Source organism: Pongo abelii, chromosome X (assembly GCF_028885655.2).
Source record: "Pongo abelii isolate AG06213 chromosome X, NHGRI_mPonAbe1-v2.0_pri, whole genome shotgun sequence".
Lineage (NCBI taxonomy): Eukaryota > Metazoa > Chordata > Mammalia > Primates > Hominidae > Pongo > Pongo abelii.
In genome coordinates this window covers 74,781,792-74,806,326 of record NC_072008.2, presented here as the reverse complement: position 1 = coordinate 74,806,326, position 24,535 = coordinate 74,781,792, and the positions used below count along the sequence as shown (strand labels likewise).

The following is a 24,535-nucleotide window of genomic DNA, read 5'->3' as shown; positions in this document are numbered from 1 at the left end:
GGTCAGAAACTTGATATCCACTGAATTTTTTCTTTCTTTTTCTTTTTGAGACAGGTCATCACTTTGTTGCCCAAGTTCGAGTGCAGTGGTGCAGTCGTATCTCACTGCAGCCTCAAACTCCTGGGCTCAAGTGATCCTCCTGCCTCAACCTCTCAAGTAGCTGGGACAACACATGTGCACCACCCAGCTTGGCTAATTTAAAAAAAAATTTTTTGAGATGGGGGTCTTGCTATGTTCCCAGGCTGATCTCAAGTTCCTGGCCTCAAGAGATCCTCCTGTCTTGGTCTCCCAAAGTACTGGGAACACAGGTGTGAGCCACCACACCTGGCCTTGTTCTTTTTTCTTTCTTATGTGTGTATTTCATCCATGTACTAGAAGCTTTACTACACTAAATTTGGGCCTTGCTTCTGATAGCTTCTGGATTTTGCATACTATGCTACAGGGTGGCAAGAATGAATTAGACACAAAATGCTGAAATGAAACTTGAAAGTAACCTCTGAGATAAAATATGTGTACCACAAATACGCCTTTCTCTTTTAAATAGGTTACAATGTAAACTTATTTTTAAAGAGTTTTGGAGATGATGTATAAAAATAACATAGTATGGGGAGGAGCCAAGATGGCCGATTAGGAACAGCTCCGGTCTACAGCTCCCAGCGCGAGCAACGCAGAAGACGGGTGATTTCTGCATTTCCATCTGAGGTACCGTGTTCATCTCACTAGGGAGTGCCAGACAGTGGGCGCAGGTCAGTGGGTGAGTGCACCGTGCGCCAGCCGAAGCAGGGGCAAGGTATTGCCTCACTCGGGAAGCGCAAGGGGTCAGGGAGTTCCCTTTCCAGGGGTAACAAACGGCACCTGGAAAATCGGGCCACTCCCACCCGAATACTGTGCTTTTCCGACGGGCTTAGGAAACGGTGCCCCAGGAGAATATAGCCCACACCTGGCTCAGAGGGTCCTACGCCCACGGAGTCTCGCTGATTGCTAGCACAGCAGTCTGAGATCAAACAGCAAGTCGGCAGCGAGGCTGGGGGAGGGGCGCCCGCCATTGCCCAGGCTCCCTTGGGTAAACAAAGCAGCCTGGAAGCTTGAACTGGGTGGAGCCCACCACAGCTCAAGGAGGCCTGCCTGCCTCTGTAGGCTCCACCTCTGGGGGCAGGGCACAGACAAACAAAAAGACAGCAGTAACCTCTGCAGACTTAAATGTCCCTGTCTGACAGCTTTGAGGAGAGCAGTGGTTCTCCCAGCACGCAGCTGGAGATCTGAGAACGGGCTGACTGCCTCCTCAAGTGGGTCCCTGACCCCTGACCCCCGAGCAGCCTAACTGGGAGGCACCCCCCAGCAGGGGCAGACTGACACCTCACATGGCCGGCCAGGTACTCCAACAGACCTGCAGCTGAGGGTCCTGTCTGTTAGAAGGAAAACTGGCAGAAAGGACACCCACACCAAAAACCCATCTGTACATCACCATCATCAAAGACCAAAAGTAGATAAAACCACAAAGATGGGGAAAAAACAGAGCAGAAAAACTGGAAACTCTAGAAAGCAGAGTACCTCTCCTCCTCCAAAGGAACGCAGTTCCTCACCAGCAACGGAACAAAGCTGGACGGAGAATGACTTTGACGAGCTGAGAGAAGAAGGCCTCAGACGATCAAATTACTCCGAGCTACGGGAGGATATTCAAACCAAAGGCAAAGAAGTTGAAAACTTTGAAAAAAATTTAGAAGAATGTATAACTAGAATAACCAATACAGAGAAGTGCTTAAAGGAGCTGATGGAGCTGAAAACCAAGGCTCGAGAACTACGTGAAGAATGCAGAAGCCTCAGGAGCCGATGCGATCAAATGGAAGAAAGGGTGTCAGCCCTGGAAGACGAAATGAATGAAATGAAGCGAGAAGGGAAGTTTAGAGAAAAAAGAATAAAAAGAAATGAGCAAAGCCTCCAAGAAATGTGGGACTATGTGAAAAGACCAAATCTACATCTGATTGGTGTACCTGAAAGTGATGGGGAGAATGGAACCAAGTTGGAAAACACTCTGCAGGATATTATCCAGGAGAACTTCCCCAATCTAGCAAGGCAGGCCAACATTCAGATTCAGGAAATACAGAGAACGCCACAAAGATACTCCTCGAGAAGAGCAACTCCAAGACACATAATTGTCAGATTCACCAAAGTTGAAATGAAGGAAAAAATGTTAAGGGCAGCCAGAGAGAAAGGTCGGGTTACCATCAAAGGGAAGCCCATCAGACTAACAGCGGATCTCTCGGCAGAAACCCTACAAGCCAGAAGAGAGTGGGGGCCAATATTCAACATTCTTAAAGAAAAGAATTTTCAACCCAGAATTTCATATCCTGCCAAACTAAGCTTCATAAGTGAAGGAGAAATAAAATACTTTACAGACAAGCAAATGCTGAGAGATTTTGTCACCACCAGGCCTGCCCTAAAAGAGCTCCTGAAGGAAGCGCTAAACATGGAAAGGCACAACCGGTACCAGCCACTGCAAAATCATACCGAAATGTAAAGACCATCAAGACTAGGAAGAGACTGCATCAACTAACGAGCAAAATAACCAGCTAACATCATAATGACAGGATCAAATTCACACATAACAATATTAACTTTAAATGTAAATGGACTAAATGCTCCAATTAAAAGACACACACTGGCAAATTGGATAAAGACTCAAGACCCATCAGTGTGCTGTATTCAGGAAACCCATCTCACGTGCAGAGACACACATAGGCTCAAAATAAAAGGATGGAGGAAGATCTACCAAGCAAATGGAAAACAAAAAAAGGCAGGGGTTGCAATCCTAGTCTCTGATAAAACAGACTTTAAACCAACAAAGATCAAAAGAGACAAAGAAGGCCATTACATAATGGTAAAGGGATTAATTCAACAAGAAGAGCTAACTATCCTAAATATATATGCACCCAATACAGGAGCACCCAGATTCATAAAGCAAGTCCTGAGTGACCTACAAAGAGACTTAGACTCCCACACATTAATAATGGGAGACTTTAACACCCCACTGTCAACATTAGACAGATCAACAAGACAGAAAGTCAACAAGGATACCCAGGAATTGAACTCAGCTCTGCACCAAGCGGACCTAATAGACATCTACAGAACTCTCCACCCCAAATCAACAGAATATACATTTTTTTCAGCACCACACCACACCTATTCCAAAATTGACCACATACTTGGAAGTAAAGCTCTCCTCAATAAATGTAAAAGAACAGAAATTATAACAAACTATCTCTCAGATCACAGTGCAATCAAGCTAGAACTCAGGATTAAGAATCTCACTCAAAACCGCTCATCTACATGGAAACTGAACAACCTGCTCCTGAATGACTACTGGGTACATAACGAAATGAAGGCAGAAATAAAGATGTTCTTTGAAACCAATGAGAACCAAGACACAACATACCAGAATCTCTGGGATGCATTCAAAGCAGTGTGCAGAGGGAAATTTATAGCACTAAATGCCCACAAGAGAAAGCAGGAAAGATCCAAAATTGACACCCTAACATCACAATTAAAAGAACTAGAAAAGCAAGAGCAAACACATTCAAAAGCTAGCAGATGGCAAGAAATAACTAAAATCAGAGCAGAACTGAAGGAAATAGAGACACAAAAAACCCTTCAAAAAATAAATGAATCCAGGAGCTGGTTTTTTGAAAGGATCAACAAAATTGATAGACCGCTAGCAAGATTAATAAAGAAAAAAAGAGAGAAGAATCAAATAGATGCAATAAAAAATGATAAAGGGGATATCACCACCGATCCCACAGAAATACAAACTACCATCAGAGAATACTACAAACACCTCTACGCAAATAAACTAGAAAATCTAGAAGAAATGGATAAATTCCTCAACACATACACCCTCCCAAGACTAAACTAGGAAGAAGTTGAATCTCTGAATAGACCAATAACAGGAGCCGAAATTGTGGCAATAATCAATAGCTTACCAACCAAAAAAAAGTCCAGGACCAGATGGGTTCACAGCCGAATTCTACCAGAGGTACAAGGAGGAGCTGGTACCATTCCTTCTGAAACTATTCCAATCAACAGAAAAAGAGGGAATCCTCCCTAACTCATTTTATGAGGCCAGCATCATCCTGATACCAAAACCTGGCAGAGACACAACAAAAAAAGAGAATTTTAGACCAATATCCTTGATGAATATTGATGCAAAAATCCTCAATAAAATACTGGCAAACAGAATCCAGCAGCACATCAAAAAGCTTATCCACCATGATCAAGTGGGCTTCATCCCTGGGATGCAAGGCTGGTTCAATATACGCAAATCAATAAATGTAATCCAGCATATAAACAGAACCAAAGACAAAAACCACATGATTATCTCAATAGATGCAGAAAAGGCCTTTGACAAAATTCAACAACCTTTCATGCTAAAAACTCTCAATCAATTAGGTATTGATGGGACGTATCTCAAAATAATAAGAGCTATTTATGACAAACCCACAGCCAATATCATATTGAATGGGCAAAAACTGGAAGCATTCCCTTTGAAAACTGGCACAAGACAGGGATGCCCTCTCTCACCACTTCTATTCAACATAGTGTTGGAAGTTCTGGCCACGGCAATTAGGCAGGAGAAGGAAATCAAGGGTATTCAAGTAGGAAAAGAGGAAGTCAAATTGTCCCTGTTTGCAGATGACATGATAGTATATCTAGAAAACCCCATTGTCTCAGCCCAAAATCTCCTTAAGCTGATAAGCAACTTCAGCAAAGTCTCAGGATACAAAATCAATGTACAAAAATCACAAGCATTCTTATACATCAATAACAGACAAACAGAGAGCCAAATCATGAGTGAACTCCCATTCACAATTGCTTCAAAGAGAATAAAATACCTAGGAATCCAACTTATAAGGGATGTGAAGGACCTCTTCAAGGAAAACTACAAACCACTGCTCAAGGAAATAAAAGAGGATACAAAGAAATGGAAGAACATTCCATGCTCATGGGTAGGAAGAATCAATATCATGAAAATGGCCATCCTTCCCAAGGTAATTTATAGATTCAATGCCATCCCCATCAAGTTACCAATGACTTTCTTCACAGAATTGGAAAAAACTACTTTAAAGTTCATATGGAACCAAAAAAGAGCCCGCATCGCCAAGTCAATCCTAAGCCAAAAGAACAAAGCTGGAGGCATCACACTACCTGACTTCAAACTATACTACAAGGCTACAGTAACCAAAACAGCATGGTACTGGTACCAAAACAGAGATATAGATCAATGGAACAGAACAGAGCCGTCAGAAATAATGCCACATATCTACAACTATCTGATCTTTGACAAACCTGACAAAAACAAGAAATGGGGAAAGGATTCCCTATTTAATAAATGGTGCTGGGAAAACTGGCTAGCCATATGTAGAAAGCTGAAACTGGATCCCTTCCTTACACCTTATACAAAAATCAATTCAAGATGGATTAAAGACTTAAATGTTAGACCTAAAACCATAAAAACCCTAGAAGAAAACCTAGGCATTACCATTCAGGACATAGGCATGGGCAAGGACTTCATGTCTAAAACACCAAAAGCAATGGCAACAAAAGCCAAAATTGACAAATGGGATCTAATTAAACTAAAGAGCTTCTGCACAGCAAAGGAAACTACCATCAGAGTGAACAGGCAACCTACAAAATGGGAGAAAATTTTTGCAACCTGCTCATCTGACAAAGGGCTAATATCCAGAATCTACAATGAACTCCAACAAATTTACAAGAAAAAAACAAACAACCCCATCAAAAAGTGGGCAAAGGACATGAACAGACACTTCTCAAAAGAAGACATTTATGCAGCCAAAAAACACATGAAAAAATGCTCACCATCACTGGCCATCAGAGAAATGCAAATCAAAACCACAATGAGATACCATCTCACACCAGTTAGAATGGCAATCATTAAAAAGTCAGGAAACAACAGGTGCTGGAGAGGATGTGGAGAAATAGGAACACTTTTACACTGTTGGTGGGACTGTAAACTAGTTCAACGCTTGTGGAAGTCAGTGTGGCGATTCCTCAGGGATCTAGAACTAGAAATTCCATTTGACCCAGCCATCCCATTACTGGGTATATACCCAAAGGACTATAAATCATGCTGCTATAAAGACACATGCACACGTATGTTTATTGCAGCATTATTCACAATAGCAAAGACTTGGAACCAACCCAAATGTCCAACAATGATAGACTGGATTAAGAAAATGTGGCACATATACACCATGGAATACTATGCAGCCATAAAAAATGATGAGTTCATGTCCTTTGTAGGGACATGGATGAAATTGGAAATCATCATTCTCAGTAAACTATCGCAAGAACAAAAAACCAAACGCCGCATATTCTCACTCATAGGTGGGAATTGAACAATGAGAACACATGGTCACAGGAAGGAGAACATCACACTTCGGGGACTGTTGTGGGGTAGGGGGAGGGGGGAGGGATAGCATTGGGAGATATACCTAATGCTAGATGACGAGTTGGTGGGTGCAGCGCACCAGCATGGCACATGTATACATATGTAACTTACCTGCACGTTGCACACATGTACCATAGAGCCTAAAGTATAATAATAATAATAATAAAAAAAAGATATTCCCATCAAAAAAAAAAAATAAAAATAAAAATTTTAAAAAAAAATAACATAGTATACAAACCAATAACTTTATGACTCATGAAAAAAGTTTTTTTTGTGTAATCTGAAATATAAAATTCCACTTTTGGAAGTATACAATTCATACTTTATAATCTGATCATTTCAACACATTTATTTTTTAAAGAGATGAAATACATCTGAAATTCAAGGAGAGAATTAAATTGCTGTATTTACAATAACTGAACATCCTCTCAGGAGATACTGTGAAGCTATCATGAGAAACACATTCTTTTTCCATTTCCTTTTAAAGAAATCATATTTCTAAACAGATTAGGATCGAAACATAGCAAATTACCAAGTCAATCTTCTTCCCACTCTCCTGGCACAATGTAAGATAATGAGGTGCTGAATTTCATCTACACAGATGACACTACTAACTTTCTGGCAGCAGGCCAGGCCCACGACTTGTTTTGCTATAGGGAGAATAGATCTGCACAAAGACCTCTTCTTTCCAGTATACCATGTGACAAAGACCATAGGTTGATTAGACCTCTGGCTCGCAGTATATAGAATTCAGCGTGACTAGACCCTAAATAAGTGACTTAATGCACCAGAATACTAGGTTCATTAAAGGAGCTACATACTGGAAGCAGTGGTAAAATGCAGCCAAGATTCATAAGCCTACAGCAAAGCGTCCTTGGTACTTCAGCATTTCAAAAACAGCTCTCTCTACATTTGTGAACGTGTTAATTACATAGGACTTATGTTCTCTAATCTAAGTCAGCTAAGAGTCTTACACAAGGAAGGTAGGATCAATCATTGCTTCTAAATTACATCAAGGTACTAAATGTATTTTGCTACCTTGCACCAGATACTGGTATAGTAGAAGATCAGAGAAATTAAAACTGCTACCAGTGTTAAGAACCATTATACATGGCTTACATTTTATATTTATTAGCAAGGAAGAATTGTGCTTGCCTTGCTAATATTTATTTCTGTGTATGGAGGCTAGCAGAGAGAAATAGTGAGGTAGGGAAGATGCTAAGATAATTTGGGATTGAAAGGCCACTTATTAAGTACCTGAATGGGCATTTGAAGACCCCTTAGGCGGTTTTGGCCTCTTGTCACATTTTCTCTGCCCAACAGTTTTGGCTTTCTCTCAGCCCTTATTCTAAGCCTCATGCCCAGAGGAAAGCCAGCAAACCTAGGGGATTGGTTAGCTTTGTACTTGCTCTTCCCTTTGTTAGAAATGGGTTGTGTAGCTTTCTTCACCAAAGTCCCATTCACCTTCCAAAACATATTTGTCACCTAATTCGTCATATATGCATGCCTAGTATGTGCCAGCCATTATGCACTTCTCAGAGATGTATTTAATGTATTTGGTTGACCATTCTGTGGTTCCCTCCTCTATGCTCCCATTGCAGTCTTATCATACCTCTATATAAGTACTTATCTATCACCTTTGTGAATTACTTATAAGATTTTCTCTTTTCTGAAGGCTGCGGGCTTCCAGAGCTTAAAAAAACCCCATATTTTATGCATCTTTGTGTCCCTGGGTGTAATATAACACAGTGTCTTCCACATAATAGATGCTTAATGAATCTCTAGCTATTCCTCTCTTCTCCTCCTCTCTTTTGTTTATATTTGCTGTTTTCTAATTCCTCATCTGGTTTCATCATGAGTCCTTCTGCCCCAACTACTGTACTAAAACTGCTCTCACCAGCGTTGCCAACATCTTTCTTACTGAATAAGGCATCCTCTTTCCACTGGGCTTGTTGAATTGGTAAGATGTAAGTCTAGAGCTTCTAGTAGCTATTTTTGTCACCTCATAGCAAGAACCTACATGAAGGATGAGGCCAATACAAAGGAAAGCAGAGCTGAGAAAGTCCTGATGATATCATTTAAGCCCCAAGGTTAAGCCACGTTTCAAGCCAGCTTCATGAAGGACTTTGCAGTTAAATGAGGCAATAAATCCTCCCACTCCTTCTTTTTTAAAATCTTAAGCCAATTTAGGCCAGCTATCTGTCACTTGTAACTGAGAGAGTCCTAATGTAGCTAATTATCTCCATATCTATATTTTCAGACCAGCTATCTCTCTTGAGCTTCAGATTTATATCTCGGACTGCTTACAGGTTTCTCCTCCTTGAATTTCCCACTGGTACCTGAAACTCAACCTGTCCAAAACCACACATCTTCTTCCCCTGATCATTATATCAGTGACTAGTATGGTACCTTGCCAGAAACCTGGGTGGCTTCCTTGACTCTTCTTTTTCTCCCTTCAACCAAATCACCAAGTCCTATTTTTTCTACCTATGAACCCAATCTATCTACTTCTGTCTTTATTGCTATTACTTTAATTCAGCCACTGTCATTCCTTTTTTGTATCATTACAGCAATCTCCTCCCTTCTTTGTCTTCATTATGCCCTCTCCCGTCCATTATTTTCTATCCACTTTAACCACTTTTTATATTCTTATAAATTACAGTTACGCATGTTATTGTAACAAATCAAACATATAGAACTACATAAAGAACCACTTAATAGTTATTCCCTTCCCATCCAACTCTCTTCCACCCAAGGTAATCGATATTCACTGATGCTTCCCTTTCCCACATCTGTTCCTATGTTTATATATATATATATATATACACACACACACACACACCCCTATACATATTTATAAAATATTTTATATATGTTTACATATAAAATAACAAATATATGTTAAAATCTTTCTCTATGAAAATGGGATCATATTATACACATTACTCTAAAACTTGCATTTTTAAACCTAGCAATAGAACATGGCTACTTCAGACTCCTACACAGAACTACATAGAAGTCATTCCTTTTAATAGTAATAATATTACTATTATTATTACATTGAATAATAATATACATAATATTCAATAGTATGTCTGTGTCATAGTTTATTTTACCATTTTCTTATTCATAGATTAATATTAGAGTTATCCCTCCTTTTGGCAACAAAACAGTGATATAATAAATACCCTTTTATGTACGACCTATATACTAGAATTCTCATTTTTTTTTTTTTTTTTGAGATGGAGTCTCACTCTTTTGCCCAGGCTGCAGTGGTGCAATCTTGGCTCACTGCAACCTCCACCTCCCGGGTACAAGCAATTCTCCTGCCTCAGCCTCCCTAGTAGCTGGGATTACAGGCCATGCCACCACACCTGGCTAATTTTTGTATTTTTAGTAGAGACGGGGTTTCACCATGTTAGCCAGGCTGGTCTCGAACTCCTGACCTCAGGTGATCCACCTGCCTCGGCCTCCCAAAGTGTTGGGATTACAGGCGTGAGCCACTGCACCCGGCCGAATTCTTATTTTTGTAGGCTAGATTCCCAAGACAGTGAATGCTGGATCACAGGTATCCTAATGTTTAACTTTACTAGAGAGATTAAGATCCAAAATGGTTATAACAATTTACATTCTTTCCAGCAATATATGAGTTTTTCCACCTCCTACTTATAATAGGATGTTAATGTATTATAAAATTGTTGCTAATGTATTTAGGTAATGAGTAGAAAATGGAATATCATGTCCATTTTATTTATTTTTATTTTTTTGAGAAACGGTCTTGTACTGTCACCCAGGCTGGAGTGCAGAGGCTCAATCATAGCTCACTGCAGCCTTGAACTCCTGGGCTCAAGCAATCCTCCCACCTTAGCCTCCCATGTAGCTGGGACTACAGGTGCATGCCACCACAATTCGCTAATAAAAAAAAAAATTTTTGTAGAGATGCAGTCTCACTATGTTGTCCAGACTGGTTTCAAACTCCTGGCCTCAAGCCATCCTCTCACCTTGGCCTCCCAAAGTGCTGGGATTATAGGCGTAAGCCACCGTGTCCAGACTATTTTTAAAATTAAATTTTATCTGTTTATTTTAAACTGGTAGAACATGCACATGTTCAACTAGTCAACTCCCTCCTCACCTCAGCCCCAAACACTCAGTTTTCTTCCTTAGAGCAACCATGATGACCAGTTACAGATTTATCATATTTAATGAGTTCCTAAATAATGGACATGTATTTCAAATTCTTTGCTATTATAAATAGTATAGCAAAGAATATCTTCATTGATAAATGATTTCCACTGTGTTAGTATATCTATAAATAGAAGTGGAATTGCTGGATTACAGTATGTGTGTTTAGCATTTGAAGATATTTGCCATATAATCTATTCTTGACATTGATCCTGTACTTCCCTGTTGCCTTTAGGATAGTTTCTAAATTCCATAAAATGGATTCCAAAGCCCTGCGTGATTTGACCCCTCTTGACCAGCTCATTTATTATCATTTTCCCTTTAGATCTTTATACTACAACCTTACAAACTTCTTTCAGTTCCTTAAATGAGCCATGCTCCCTCTTTACTCTAAGCCTTCCAACATGTATATTCTTTCTGCCTGTGCACACTTCCCTCAAATCTTCATTTGGCTAACTATAGCATCCATCAGTTTGCAGCTCAGATGTTACACTTAATAGGAGACATTCCCTGTCCTACCAAGTCTAGATCAGGTGCCGGTGTGTCCCATAGCACCCTGTGCTTACCCCATTATATGGTCACTACACTGTACTGAAATCATCCACTGTGAGTTTGATTAGGGTAGGGTCTTATCTTGTTCACTACTGTGCCCTTAGTGTCTGGAAGGGTGATCAATAAACATTGATTTAACAACTAGTTTGGTACTTAATAAACATTTACTGAATGAATGAGTTTTTTAAAAAAGGAAGCTGTAGTAGTTCCTTATCTTTGAGACTGAAGAGGCCCTACAGGTCAAGGAGTAGAATCTAGAGTAAGGCAGGGTTGTGTAAGTAATACACTACAGAGCCAACAGGTGCCTTCTGACCACACATCTATATCTGCCTGTGATATTTTGAGGAGCCATACAGAAGTGAGCTAGCAGTTCACCACTCAGCCAACAGATTAACCTTCTTAGCCTTCACTTCATGAAACCATTTGCATGTACTTAATCCTTATTGAGTGTTCTCGGGGATGCTAATGAAAAGGCTCACTGACCATCCAAATTGAAACCCTTAGTATTTAATCATCTAGACATCATCTGATTGGCTAAAACTAGCCTAGCTATTATCATTATATTATAGAAGTCAGGAATAGTTAGTAACAAGTTATATCAGAGTTGGAAGGAAACAATTCAACCATCTATTCTAGTAGTTCAACATCTTTTCTTACCCTAATACATCTGAAGGATACGATATGCTCTCATCAGTAATAGTACCTTCCTCAGTATAGTTTTCTTAATGGGGTGTAGAGTGGTCAGAATTCCCAGGAGTATGCATGCTTCAAAAAAAACTCCTTATATGCTTTTGGATCTCTTACACTCCAGTTGAGAATCACTGATTCTAGTTTAACCCTTTAGAAGAAACTAAGATCAGAGAAGTGAAGTAAGACTTTCCTAAGGTCATCCTGCTACTATAACTACTAATGGCAGAGCTGGAATTAGAATCTAGATCTCCTGGCTTAGAGTTCACCAATTTCCCTAATATTGAGAAAAAAATAACTGGAAGGAACTTTAGAGAGACTGAGTAGACAGGAAGGACCTTTAGAGAACATCAGGTCAGGTGGGCCTGTGACTTCCTTTAGACAAGTGAGATATTCCTCAAAGATGTCTTAACTTTATAAGCACTATTGTAGTGGGGCAGTGGGTGGGGAGGGCATGTTCACATTATACCTTTCCTGATGCTGTATTGCTCATATTTGTTATAATATATGTATCATTTTTGTAATTTAAAAAATCTCATAAATATTTTAAGCATCTTCATCTTTAACCTCTATACCCAATTCAATTTAGGCCTTGCATACTAAGTACAGGAGTTTGGTAGCTATACCAATTACAGAACCTGGTACAATGTCTTACAAGTAGTTGGTATTCTAAAAATGCTTGTTAACCAAGTGTTACTGGTGACAGCCTGTTGAGATCATTTACTGCAGGGCTAGTTCCATCAATGAAAATACAGTTTTAAAGGATATTTTGGAGTAAGAGCAAGCTAGATATTTTAGCTTACTTAATGTCTTATTTGATACAAAGCCACTCTCCAGAGTGTTCTGCTGTGGGCACTTAAGCTGTTGGCACCCACTACCAGCAGGCAACCTTGGGGATTCTACATCTGAAATCAACAATCCTCTTCGAGTCCACACACATGGTCAGCCTTCAAAAGCTTTACTTTTGTCTTGTGAACAAGCCCCTGAAACTCTATTGCTCTCAAAATGATTTTACTCTCTCATTTGATAATCCACAGTGATGGCTCACTGAAAGCAATAAATACAAGAGCAATACTAAAATGAGGGCAATTCTTAATTCTAGCTAACATTTGTACAGGCAGAAAGTCTGTTTTCTTTGACATCATAGACTCCCATGTTCATCTGTATCAATTTAATAGTAGCTATGCCCCATTCCATTATTATTTTAAAAAATTGAAGTACAAAGGATATATTTCAATCTTGTTTTTCCCTCTGCTCTTTTATAATAGTAGAAAAGAATACTAAGTTCTTTGATATGTCCAAAAGTAAATTACAAGGAAGAGAAATTTCTAGGAGATACTAACAAAAAGGGATACATATATACAGCCAGCCAGCCAGAGTGAGATAGTGCCACAGAGCAATGTGCAGATGTGATCATTTGCTGTGATGAGGTAGGCCATAGTGTGAGGCTTGGAGTCTTCTTCCTATGGGCTTGGATAGCATGAGTGAGAACAAAAACGGGCAATTTGGCTGATAGCATTTTTGAAGAAATTATAATTGTTGTCCATAAATTAGGGAATGTGAATGCCCCAAATGCCTGGCAGACCATACTAGTATGTTCATTTTCCAGAGAGAGCATAGTAATAGCACTTAATAATTTTTGAAGTATTTTTGCAGGCCAGGTGCAGTGGCTCGTGCCTGTGATCCCAGCACTTTGGGAGGCCGAGGTGTGAGGATCACTTGAGGTCAGGAGTTCGAGATCAGCCTGGCCAACAAGGTGAAACCCTGTCTCTACTAAAATATAAAAGTTAGCCAGGTGTGGTGGCGGGTGCCTGTAATCCCAGCTACTTGGTAGGCTGAGGCAGGAGAATTGCTTGAACCCAGGAGGCGGAGGTTGCAGTGAGCTGAGATCGCACCACTGCACTCCAGCCTGGGTGACAGAGCAAGATTCCCTCTCAAAAATAAAATAAAATAAAATGAGGTACTTTTGCAGACATTAACACTTTTGATAAATACAACAACTCTATGAGGTAAGCAGGGCTAATTATCCCTATTTTAAGGACAAGAAAACTTAAGCTTAGAAGTATGTGACTTCTCCAAGTTCACATGGCTGGTAAGGTGGCAGTGACATCAAGATTGGGATCAAGAAATTGCAGCTCAGTCTAGTACCTCTTCTATTACACCATGCTGCACTTTTATTCTCTTACCAGGACAGAAACATAGAAGGCAGGCAGGTGTGGAGAGATATTAAGATTTTTATTAACTCCTGAAAATGCTCCTATCGGAAGAGAACAGATATTTTTACAATAATATTTGTGAAATATGGAAACTACCTCCTTGGGAATTCTGGATTCATTTTACCTGATCCTAAGGCTTCATGACCTCCCAAATACATTCTACATTTCATTCTAACTAGAAAATAAAGTTCTGTGGATTTCTGGAGTGCTGTGCAAGAGATGACCAAACAAGCCACCTGGAGCTATTATTACTTCAGAAACATCACAAAGATAAGACACAGCAAGAAATCCTGGCACAGATTTCTAGAACTGTTGTGACTCAACACCCACAATGAAGGTATCATACTTTCTTTGAAGAACAACAACAACCAAAGGCCTCACATAATTAGTACAAATAAACTTAAACGATCTGAAATACTTCTGGCTAACTCAAGTCAGTGAATTCAAGGAAGAAATGTAGCAAAGAAAACGAAATTCACTTCTTTTCTAAGAGTTGAAACTAACCATGTGTTTGGGACTCCTGCTTAGTTAGCCAATGCCTTCATTTATAAAGTAATTTGAATGGAGAAACTGAGATGAACCTAGTCATTCTTGAATGGTGAGTCAGAAAGATTGTGCATACCCTGGGTATTGCCACTGACTTTCTTTTTAAAAGGCAAGGTAGACTATGCATATGCTATGCCTCTAATCAACTAGTTTAATAGTCTGATGAAAACAGGAAAATAGGCTTCTGCAGCCTGATTTGTTCTTGGTGAACCTATGCAGCTCCTAAGGATCACTACATCCCTTCCTTTTCCAAGAGTTAATGAACTGTTTATTAAAATTTTTTTCTCTCACAGGGATTTGTGGAGATCATAAAGCTTAATATCTGTAGTTCCTAGAAAGAAAGTCTAGGCTGGGTGCAGTGGCTTACCCCTGTAATCCCAGCACTTTGGGAGGCTGAGGTGGGCGGATCACTTAACGTCAGAAGTTTGAGACCAGCCTGGCCAACACAGTGAAACCCAGTCTCTACTAAAAATACAAAAATTAGCTGGGTGTTGTGGCGGGCACCTGTAAAAACATTTGTTAAATGATGAATGACCAAACAAATGAAGTAGGGTCTAGACTTTCTTTTTCTTTCTTTTTTTTTTTGACAGAGTTTTACTCTGTTGCCTAGGCTGAAGTGCAGTGGCACGATCTTGGCTCACTGCAACCTCTGCCTCTTGGGCTCAAGCAATTCTCCTACCTCAGCCTCCTGAGTAGCTGGGACTACAGGTGTGTGCCACAGTGCCCCGCTATTTTTTTTTTTTTTTTTTTTTTGTATTTTTGGTAGAGACGGGGTTTCACCATATTGCCCAGGCTGGTCACGAACTTCTGCCACTTTCTTAACTCTTCAAGGTAAATGACTTGTTCTTTGACACTTGTGAGGCAAACCCGAGCTTAGATAGCTAAATTTTTATTATAACATATCAAGTAATTTGGGAATTTAGAATCAACACCTGATAAGATTTTTAAAAAAATCTCTTGGCATAGATATTTTTTTTGGCCATAACTCACCCCACTATGGTTTATCTATCCCATCCTACCTCTTATTCTGTTCAGAGCAGTTTCCAGACTGACTCACTTCTTCAATGACAAGTCCTTTATTTGTACAAAAGAGAGTCATCTCATTTTCATGATACACAGTGATGTATAGTGTAGACTTATATATCCACTTGGCTGTTTAATAGCTACCTCAAATTTAGCAAGCCTAACTAAACTCTTTCCCCATATTCCTCTACACCGCTTCTCTCCTTTTCTTCCTCATCTCAGAAATGGCAATTCTACCTGTTTAGTTCCTTAAGTCCAAAACCCTGGGGTCATTGATGCCTCTTCTCTGTCTGTCATATCCCTTATCTAATCAATCTGAAAAATCCTTCAGCCATTCCTTCAAAATCTCTCTAAAATCTGACCACTTCTCCCCACCCACACTGCTTCCATCCTGGTCTAAGCCACCATCATCTCTTGCCTGGATTATTGTAATACTCTCCTAAAGATTCTTCCTGCTTGTATCCTTTCTTCCTGCACCTATTTTCAATACAGCAGCCAGAGGAATGCTGTTAAAACATACATCAGATCCTGTCATTCCTCTGCTCAAAATCCTCCAACGGTCCTCCATTTCATGCAGAATAAAAGCCGAGTCCTTACCTTGGCCAACAAGGCTCTAGAATGGATTTTGCTTTCTTAACTCATCTCCTTCCCTCTTCCTCTTCTTACTCTGCTCCCAACCACACTGATCTTTCTGGAACATACCAAACATTCTTCTGCTTCAGAGCCTTTGAATTTTCTGCTTCTTTTTTCCCCAGACATTTGCATAGCTCTTACTTCATTTCATTCAGGTCTCTTCCCAAATGTTCCCTTATCAGAGATACCTTCCATGATCACCTTACAGCATACCCCATCACTCTCTCTCCCTGTTGCTCAGCTGTATTTTTCTTCATACCACTTATCAAATTTAACCAACTTTATTTATTGTCTGTCTCTTTATGCTGGAAGTAAATCGCTTTGAGGGCAACAGGAAATATTTATTGAGGGTCTACTAGGTGCCAAGTCTGTTTCTAGGCAGTGGGGATATTAAAAAAAATCCTTATTGAATGTTTATTCAAGTACTATATAACCTGCTGTATTTACTTAGTAAATATTTGATGAGTGTACTGAATAAATATAGTATACACTCATCAGAGTAACAAGAATGGTTCAAAGGAAAAGGAGATTTGGATTAACTTACCACTCTTTAACTCATTGGAGCATCTGCCACATCTAAAGAAATGGTTCTACAGACCACCAGGTGAAAAGTTGGAAATCTAATAAAATTCATGGACCCCCAGGCATTCTATACTCCTAACTCTAAGGGACTCTTGGATTCCTCCAAGCTATACTGATTAAAGAAAAATGCCTGGATTGCATGAGAAACTTGGCATTGGCACCAAGAGACTAGAGTCTAGTGACTGACTAGAGTATCAGATCAGGAGGGAAGTAGATAAGAAGTGCTAAAAATTAATGAGAGGCTTTGACCTTGACCAGAGAGAAAACTGTTTTGTATTAGAACAGAATAAACATTCTAAGGAAGATCGGTATCAGAGATGTTGGTAGCTGAATTTGGATAAAGTAGTTTTGGGGAAAGGAGGAAATTATCTTCTTTAAGAGAAAACTTGGGAGGTTAGATGAAGAGGTAAACCTTAGAAGCCATTAGACTTCCCACTCGGAGAGGGAGGGAAGACCATGCCCACTATAGAAGGTGATATTGCTCTTACCACCTGTCTCCTCTCTTTTTATTTTTTTTAATTTTTTTTTATTTTTTTAAATTTTTTAAAATTATTTTTATTTTTATTTTATTATTATTATTATTCTTATACTTTAGGTTTTATGGTACATGTGCGCAATGTGCAGGTAAGTTACATATGTATACATGTGCCATGCTGGTGCGCTGCACCCACTAACTCGTCGTCTAGCATTAGGTATATCTCCCAATGCTATCCCTCCCCCTTCCCCCACCCCACAACAGTCCCCGAAGTGTGATGTTCCCCTTCCTGTGTCCATGTGTTCTCATTGTTCAATTCCCACCTATGAGTGAGAATATGCGGTGTTTGGTTTTTTGTTCTTGTGATAGTTTACTGAGAATGATGATTTCCAATTTCATCCATGTCCCTACAAAGGACATGAACTCATCATTTTTTATGGCTGCATAGTATTCCATGGTGTATATGTGCCACATTTTCTTAATCCAGTCTATCATTGTTGGACATTTGGGTTGGTTCCAAGTCTTTGCTATTGTGAATAATGCCGCAATAAACATACGTGTGCATGTGTCTTTATAGCAGCATGATTTATAGTCCTTTGGGTATATACCCAGTAATGGGATGGCTGGGTCAAATGGAATTTCTAGTTCTAGATCCCTGAGGAATCGCCACACTGACTTCCACAAGCGTTGAACTAGTTTACAGTCCCACCAACAGTGTAAAAGTGTTCCTATTTCTCCACATCCTCTCCAGCACCTGTTGTTTCCTGACTTTTTAATGATTGCCATTCTAACTGGTGTGAGATGGTATCTCATTGTGGTTTTGATTTGCATTTCTCTGATGGCCAGTGATGGTGAGCATTTTTTCATGTGTTTTTTGGCTGCATAAATGTCTTCTTTTGAGAAGTGTCTGTTCATGTCCTTCGCCCACTTTTTGATGGGGTTGTTTGTTTTTTCCTCGTAAATTTGTTGGAGTTCATTGTAGATTCTGGATATTAGCCCTTTGTCAGATGAGTAGGTTGCGAAAATTTTCTCCCATTTTGTAGGTTGCCTGTTCACTCTGATGGTAGTTTTCTTTGCTGTGCAGAAGCTCTTTAGTTTAATTAGATCCCATTTGTCAATTTTGGCTTTTGTTGCCATTGCTTTTGGTGTTTTAGACATGAAGTCCTTGCCCATGCCTATGTCCTGAATGGTAATGCCTAGGTTTTCTTCTAGGGTTTTTATGGTTTTAGGTCTAACATTTAAGTCTTTAATCCATCTTGAATTGATTTTTGTATAAGGTGTAAGGAAGGGATCCAGTTTCAGCTTTCTACATATGGCTAGCCAGTTTTCCCAGCACCATTTATTAAATAGGGAATCCTTTCCCCATTGCTTGTTTTTGTCAGGTTTGTCAAAGATCAGATAGTTGTAGATATGTGGCATTATTTCTGACGGCTCTGTTCTGTTCCATTGATCTATATCTCTGTTTTGGTACCAGTACCATGCTGTTTTGGTTACTGTAGCCTTGTAGTATAGTTTGAAGTCAGGTAGTGTAATGCCTCCAGCTTTGTTCTTTTGGCTTAGGATTGACTTGGCGATGCGGGCTCTTTTTTGGTTCCATATGAACTTTAAAGTCGTTTTTTCGAATTCTGTGAAGAAAGTCATTGGTAGCTTGATGGGGATGGCATTGAATCTGTAAATTACCTTGGGAAGGATGGCCATTTTCATGATATTGATTCTTCCTACCCATGAGCATGGAATGTTCTTCCATTTGTTTGTATCCTCTTTTATTTCCTTGAGCAGTGGTTTGTAGTTCTCCTTGAAGAGGTCCTTCACATCCCTTGTAAGTTGGATTCCTAGGTATTTTATTCTTTTTGAAGCAATTGTGAATGGGAGTTCACTCACGATTTGGCTCCCTGTTTGTCTGTTATTGATGTATAAGAATGCTTGTGATTTTTGTACATTGATTTTGTATCCTGAGACTTTGCTGAAGTTGCGTATCAGCTTAAGGAGATTTTGGGCTGAGACAATGGGGTTTTCTAGATATACGATCATGTCATCTGCAAACAGGGACAATTTGACTTCCTCTTTTCCTAATTGAATACCCTTGATTTCCTTCTCTTGCCTAATTGCCCTGGCCAGAACTTCCAACACTATGTTGAATAGAAGTGGTGAGAGAGGGCATCCCTGTCTTGTGCCAGTTTTCAAAGGGAATGCTTCCAGTTTTTGCCCATTCAGTATGATATTGGCTGTGGGTTTGTCATAGATAGCTCTTATTATTTTGAGATATGTCCCATCAATACCTAATTTATTGAGAGTTTTTAGCATGAAGGGTTGTTGAATTTTGTCAAAGGCCTTTTCTGCATCTATTGAGATAATCATGTGGTTTTTGTCTTTGGTTCTGTTTATATGCTGGATTACATTTATTGATTTGCGTATATTGAACCAGCCTTGCATCCCAGGGATGAAGCCCACTTGATCATGGTGGATAAGCTTTTTGATGTGCTGCTGGATTCTGTTTGCCAGTATTTTATTGAGGATTTTTGCATCAATGTTCATCAAGGATATTGGTCTAAAATTCTCTTCTTTGTTTTGTCTCTGCCAGGCTTTGGTATCAGGATGATGCTGGCCTCATAAAATGAGTTAGGGAGGATTCCCTCTTTTTCTATTGATTGGAATAGTTTCAGAAGGAATGGTACCAGCTCCTCCTTGTACCTCTGGTAGAATTCGGCTGTGAACCCATCTGGTCCTGGACTTTTTTTGGTTGGTAAGCTATTGATTATTGCCACAATTTCAGCTCCTGTTATTGGTCTATTCAGAGTTTCAACTTCTTCCTGGTTTAGTCTTGGGAGGGTGTATGTGTTGAGGAATTTATCCATTTCTTCTAGATTTTCTAGTTTATTTGCGTAGAGGTGTTTGTAATATTCTCTGATGGTAGTTTGTATTTCTGTGGGATCGGTGGTGATATCCCCTTTATCATTTTTTATTGCATCTATTTGATTCTTCTCTCTTTTTTTCTTTATTAATCTTGCTAGCAGTCTATCAATTTTGTTGATCCTTTCAAAAAACCAGCTCCTGGATTCATTTATTTTTTGAAGGGTTTTTTGTGTCTCTATTTCCTTCAGTTCTGCTCTGATTTTAGTTATTTCTTGCCTTCTGCTAGCTTTTGAATGTGTTTGCTCTTGCTTTTCTAGTTCTTTTAATTGTGATGTTAGGGTGTCAATTTTGGATCTTTCCTGCTTTCTCTTGTGGGCATTTAGTGCTATAAATTTCCCTCTACACACTGCTTTGAATGCATCCCAGAGATTCTGGTATGTTGTGTCTTGGTTCTCGTTGGTTTCAAAGAACATCTTTATTTCTGCCTTCATTTCGTTATGTACCCAGTAGTCATTCAGGAGCAGGTTTTTCAGTTTCCACGTAGTTGAGCGGTTTTGAGTGAGATTCTTAATCCTGAGTTCTAGCTTGATTGCACTGTGATCTGAGAGATAGTTTGTTATAATTTCTGTTCTTTTACATTTATTGAGGAGAGCTTTACTTCCAAGTATATGGTCAATTTTGGAATAGGTGTGGTGTGGTGCTGAAAAAAATGTATATTCTGTTGATTTGGGGTGGAGAGTTCTGTAGATGTCTATTAGGTCCGCTTGGTGCAGAGCTGAGTTCAATTCCTGGGTATCCTTGTTGACTTTCTGTCTCGTTGATCTGTCTAATGTTGACAGTGGGGTGTTAAAGTCTCCCATTATTAATGTGTGGGAGTCTAAGTCTCTTTGTAGGTCACTCAGGACTTGCTTTATGAATCTGGGTGCTCCTGTATTGGGTGCATATATATTTAGGATAGTTAGCTCTTCTTGTTGAATTGATCCCTTTACCATTATGTAATGGCCTTCTCTGTCTCCTCTCTTCCTTGGCAACCAGGGATTATGAAAAGTTTGATGGTTGTGGGAGTAGCCTCAGGGGAAAAGCCGAAGGTGGAGAGACTTACATGTATCAGAGGGTGAGATAATTAGGAGAGGAAAGGGACCATGCTTCTTAGCTCCCTGCTTCCACATAGCCAGAAGACTTCTGGGAAACTGGCTACAAGTAGTAGATGAATAATGGATAACTTTTACTTCATGGGCTGCATTTCTTAGGCTTGAATTCGTCATCAATTGTATGCAAAATGACTGCTCTAGAGAATGGCCCCACTGGTCCAGCTCTCCATTCAAAGGCTCAATGCTGCTGCCACCTCCACTGACTAGAAAACCCTATCTTACTGCTCTGGCTCTTTTTTTTTTTTTTTTTTTTGGTATTATTATGGGGTCCTTGTTCTGAGCTCTTTCTCAGATTTCAGCCAGTTATACTTCTTGTTGCCCCTACTGACAAAGTCCTGGCTCCATCTCTTTAATAGCTTCCACCTTCTAAAACTGCTTCCATCAGTGGCCCTTACTCACATCAACAAATGTCAGTTTAAAAATTTCATTTTCATCTGTATAAAGTCATATTGCTTTGTAACCATCCAGACACATATTATTGGCAGCTGTAGCCAGACACATGCTGTCTTTGAATCCAGATGCCTTTGCAGCAGCCCAGAGCTATGTATTCTACAAACTCCTGTGCCCCAAGGGGTAGCATTATGTCAATTGACAGAGTGATGCTGAAATATCAGAGCAATTCAAAGACCCTGCCCAGGAGCTAGCTCAACATTTTGTTATGCCCCACAGAATGCATTGCTAGTTAACTCAAAGCTATTACACCCAGAACAGGGATGGTTTCCATTGATACATCACTGCCTAGCTGAAGGGGCAGTCAACATCTTCAACTTACATAACAATCACCAACAATGTTCCAGATAGTAGGCTAGATTCTAGGCTTATACAAAGACAAATGAAATCTCTGCCCACAAGAAACTTATAAACTAGTTCTAGAAGGTCTAGTTCAGATTTGGGCATGGTAGTGGATACCAACATTGATAAAATTATCATTGGAATTAACACATCATGTAAGTGCTAGCAGAGTACAACACTGTCAATTCCAAGAATAGGACCAAATCCTCCTGCTGACCTTAATAGGTGTGGGACATCTCCGGGAGAGATGAGGTCCTTATAGAGGGTGATTTTGAGAGATACAAATGCTATCATGGCTCTCAGACATACTGAGAAAGGACTGAAGGTATCTGGAGTTGGAGGAGGGAGGATCCTTGTATAGTTAGTTCTATGTTAAAGGACTGATTGGTAGGTTAGGCTGCAGAAATAGTCTCTGACCTTGGGTCTGTGGACAGTATATAAGATGATGAAGCACACTTGAAAAGGTAGTGTTTTGTTTTTTGTTTTTTTTTTTTGAGATGGAGTCTTGCACTGCCACCCAGGCTGGAGTGCAGTGGCACAGTCTCAGCTCACTGCAACCTCTACCTCCCAGTTTCAAGCGATTCTCCTGCCTCAGCCTCCCAAGCAGCTGGGACTAGCCTCCCAAGCAGCTGGGACTAGGCCCAGCTAATTTTTTTTTTTTTGTATTTTTAGTAGAGACAGGGTTTCACCATGTTGGCCAGGCTGGTTTTGAATTCCTCACCTCAAGTGATCTGCCCGCCTGGGCCTCCCAAAGTGCTAGGATTACAGGCGTGAGCCACCATGCCCTACCGAGAAGGTAGTTCTTAAAAGGATACTTTTACTAACAAATAATTCAGAAGTGATAAAGGATCAACTGAGTAGACTTACCATCTGCTCCTTCATTGCTTTTGCTTCTTTTATTGCGGCGAACACGCCTACTTTCTTCTTCAGAGTATGGCTTTTCATCAGGGAAGAAGAAATTCAATAGGGCCATCTGTAAAAATTACAAGTACATTAGTCAAAGGTTGACCCCACTCAGTCATAGCCAACATAAAAAACCAGCTTTCCATAGACAGTCTACCTGTACGTTAAGTTTGATGTGTCTAAAGCCTGAGCCCATCTTCCCCTCCACTGTACAAACCATTTTATTTTTGATACCATTATTATTCCAATCATGTAGGCATGAAATTTTGGTTAATTTCTGAATCCCATTTCTTCCATCCTGAATATCTAATAAATAATACATCAGGTCCAATTTCTTCATATATTTCTGGGATTCAGAGAGCCTAGCCACAAATTTCTAACTTCCTGCACATACTGAGGATGCTTACTCAGAATTTGAGTTGAAAAGAAAATTGAACAGAAAACCTTGAATTTGGCTGGGAGCAGTGGCTCACGCCTGTAATCCCAGCACTTTGGGAGGCCGAGGTGGGCGGATCACCTGAGGTCAGGAGTTCGAAACCAGCCTGACCAACATGGTGAAACCCCATCTCTACTAAAAATACAAAATTAGCTGGGTGTGTGTGTGGGGGGTGCCTGTAATCCCAGATACTGGGGAGGTTGAGGTAGGAGAATTGCCTGAACCTGGGAGGCGGAGGTTGCAGTGAGCTGAGGTTGCACTGCTGCACTCCAGCCTGGGCAACAAGAGCAAAACTCTGTAAAAAAAAAAAAAAAAAAAAAAAAAAGAAAGAAAGAGAAAGAGAAAGAAAGAGAAAGAAAGAAAAAGAAAGAAAGAAAGAAAGAAAACCTTGAGTTTGCTGCTCCCCATTGGACTTCATTATTACACATTCATGGTTTTGCCACATTGCTATTTATGATGTAATTTTGGTTTGTTCCCAAAATGCTGTGCATCCAATACTGAGGTACCATTTGTCAATGCTCTTCTGGGAGTTAGTCATGACAAAGCACACAATTATTTTCTCCTCTTCTGAGATTCCTATAGCACTTGTGGTCTATAAGACTAATTTTGGTACCTGGTCCTCTACTGTCTTATAATGGTCTCTGATAATAATACAATATGTTTCATATGTGAATGGGTCTGGCTTCACTAATAATCATAGCTTAAATATATATTTGCTGAATCGAATCATAATCTTTTAGCATGAGTGCTTTAGTGTGGTAAAACCATGTGCTTGAGGTAAACAGTAAACACGGTAGTAGGATTGAGTGATTCTAATGCCAAGTCTGCCACTTACTAGCTGTATAACCTTGAACAAGTTACTTAAGCTTTAGTTTCCTCATCAGTAAATAGGGATAATAATAGTACTTTGCAGATAAAACAGTTGTAGAGTTAGAACTTTACTTAGCATGTAGTATGCACTTAATAAATGTTTGCTATTACCATTATTATTAAACTTAATCTTCAAAATAGAATGGTTAATTTGGGGCCTAAAATAGAACA

At 39.7% G+C, this 24,535-nt stretch overlaps 1 protein-coding gene across 4 annotated transcripts in view; it reads right to left on the bottom strand.

Moving 5' to 3' along the window:
• The window catches only part of EDA (ectodysplasin A), a 413,848-nt gene that overhangs the window by 64,488 nt on the left and 324,825 nt on the right, over positions 1–24,535 (bottom strand). For all 4 annotated transcript variants that reach the window (XM_054544688.1, XM_024241143.2, XM_024241141.3 and 1 more), the window contains exon 2: positions 23,023–23,128. In XM_054544688.1, the coding sequence (XP_054400663.1) occupies positions 23,023–23,128 (106 nt within the window). The remainder of the gene's footprint in view (positions 1–23,022; positions 23,129–24,535) is intronic.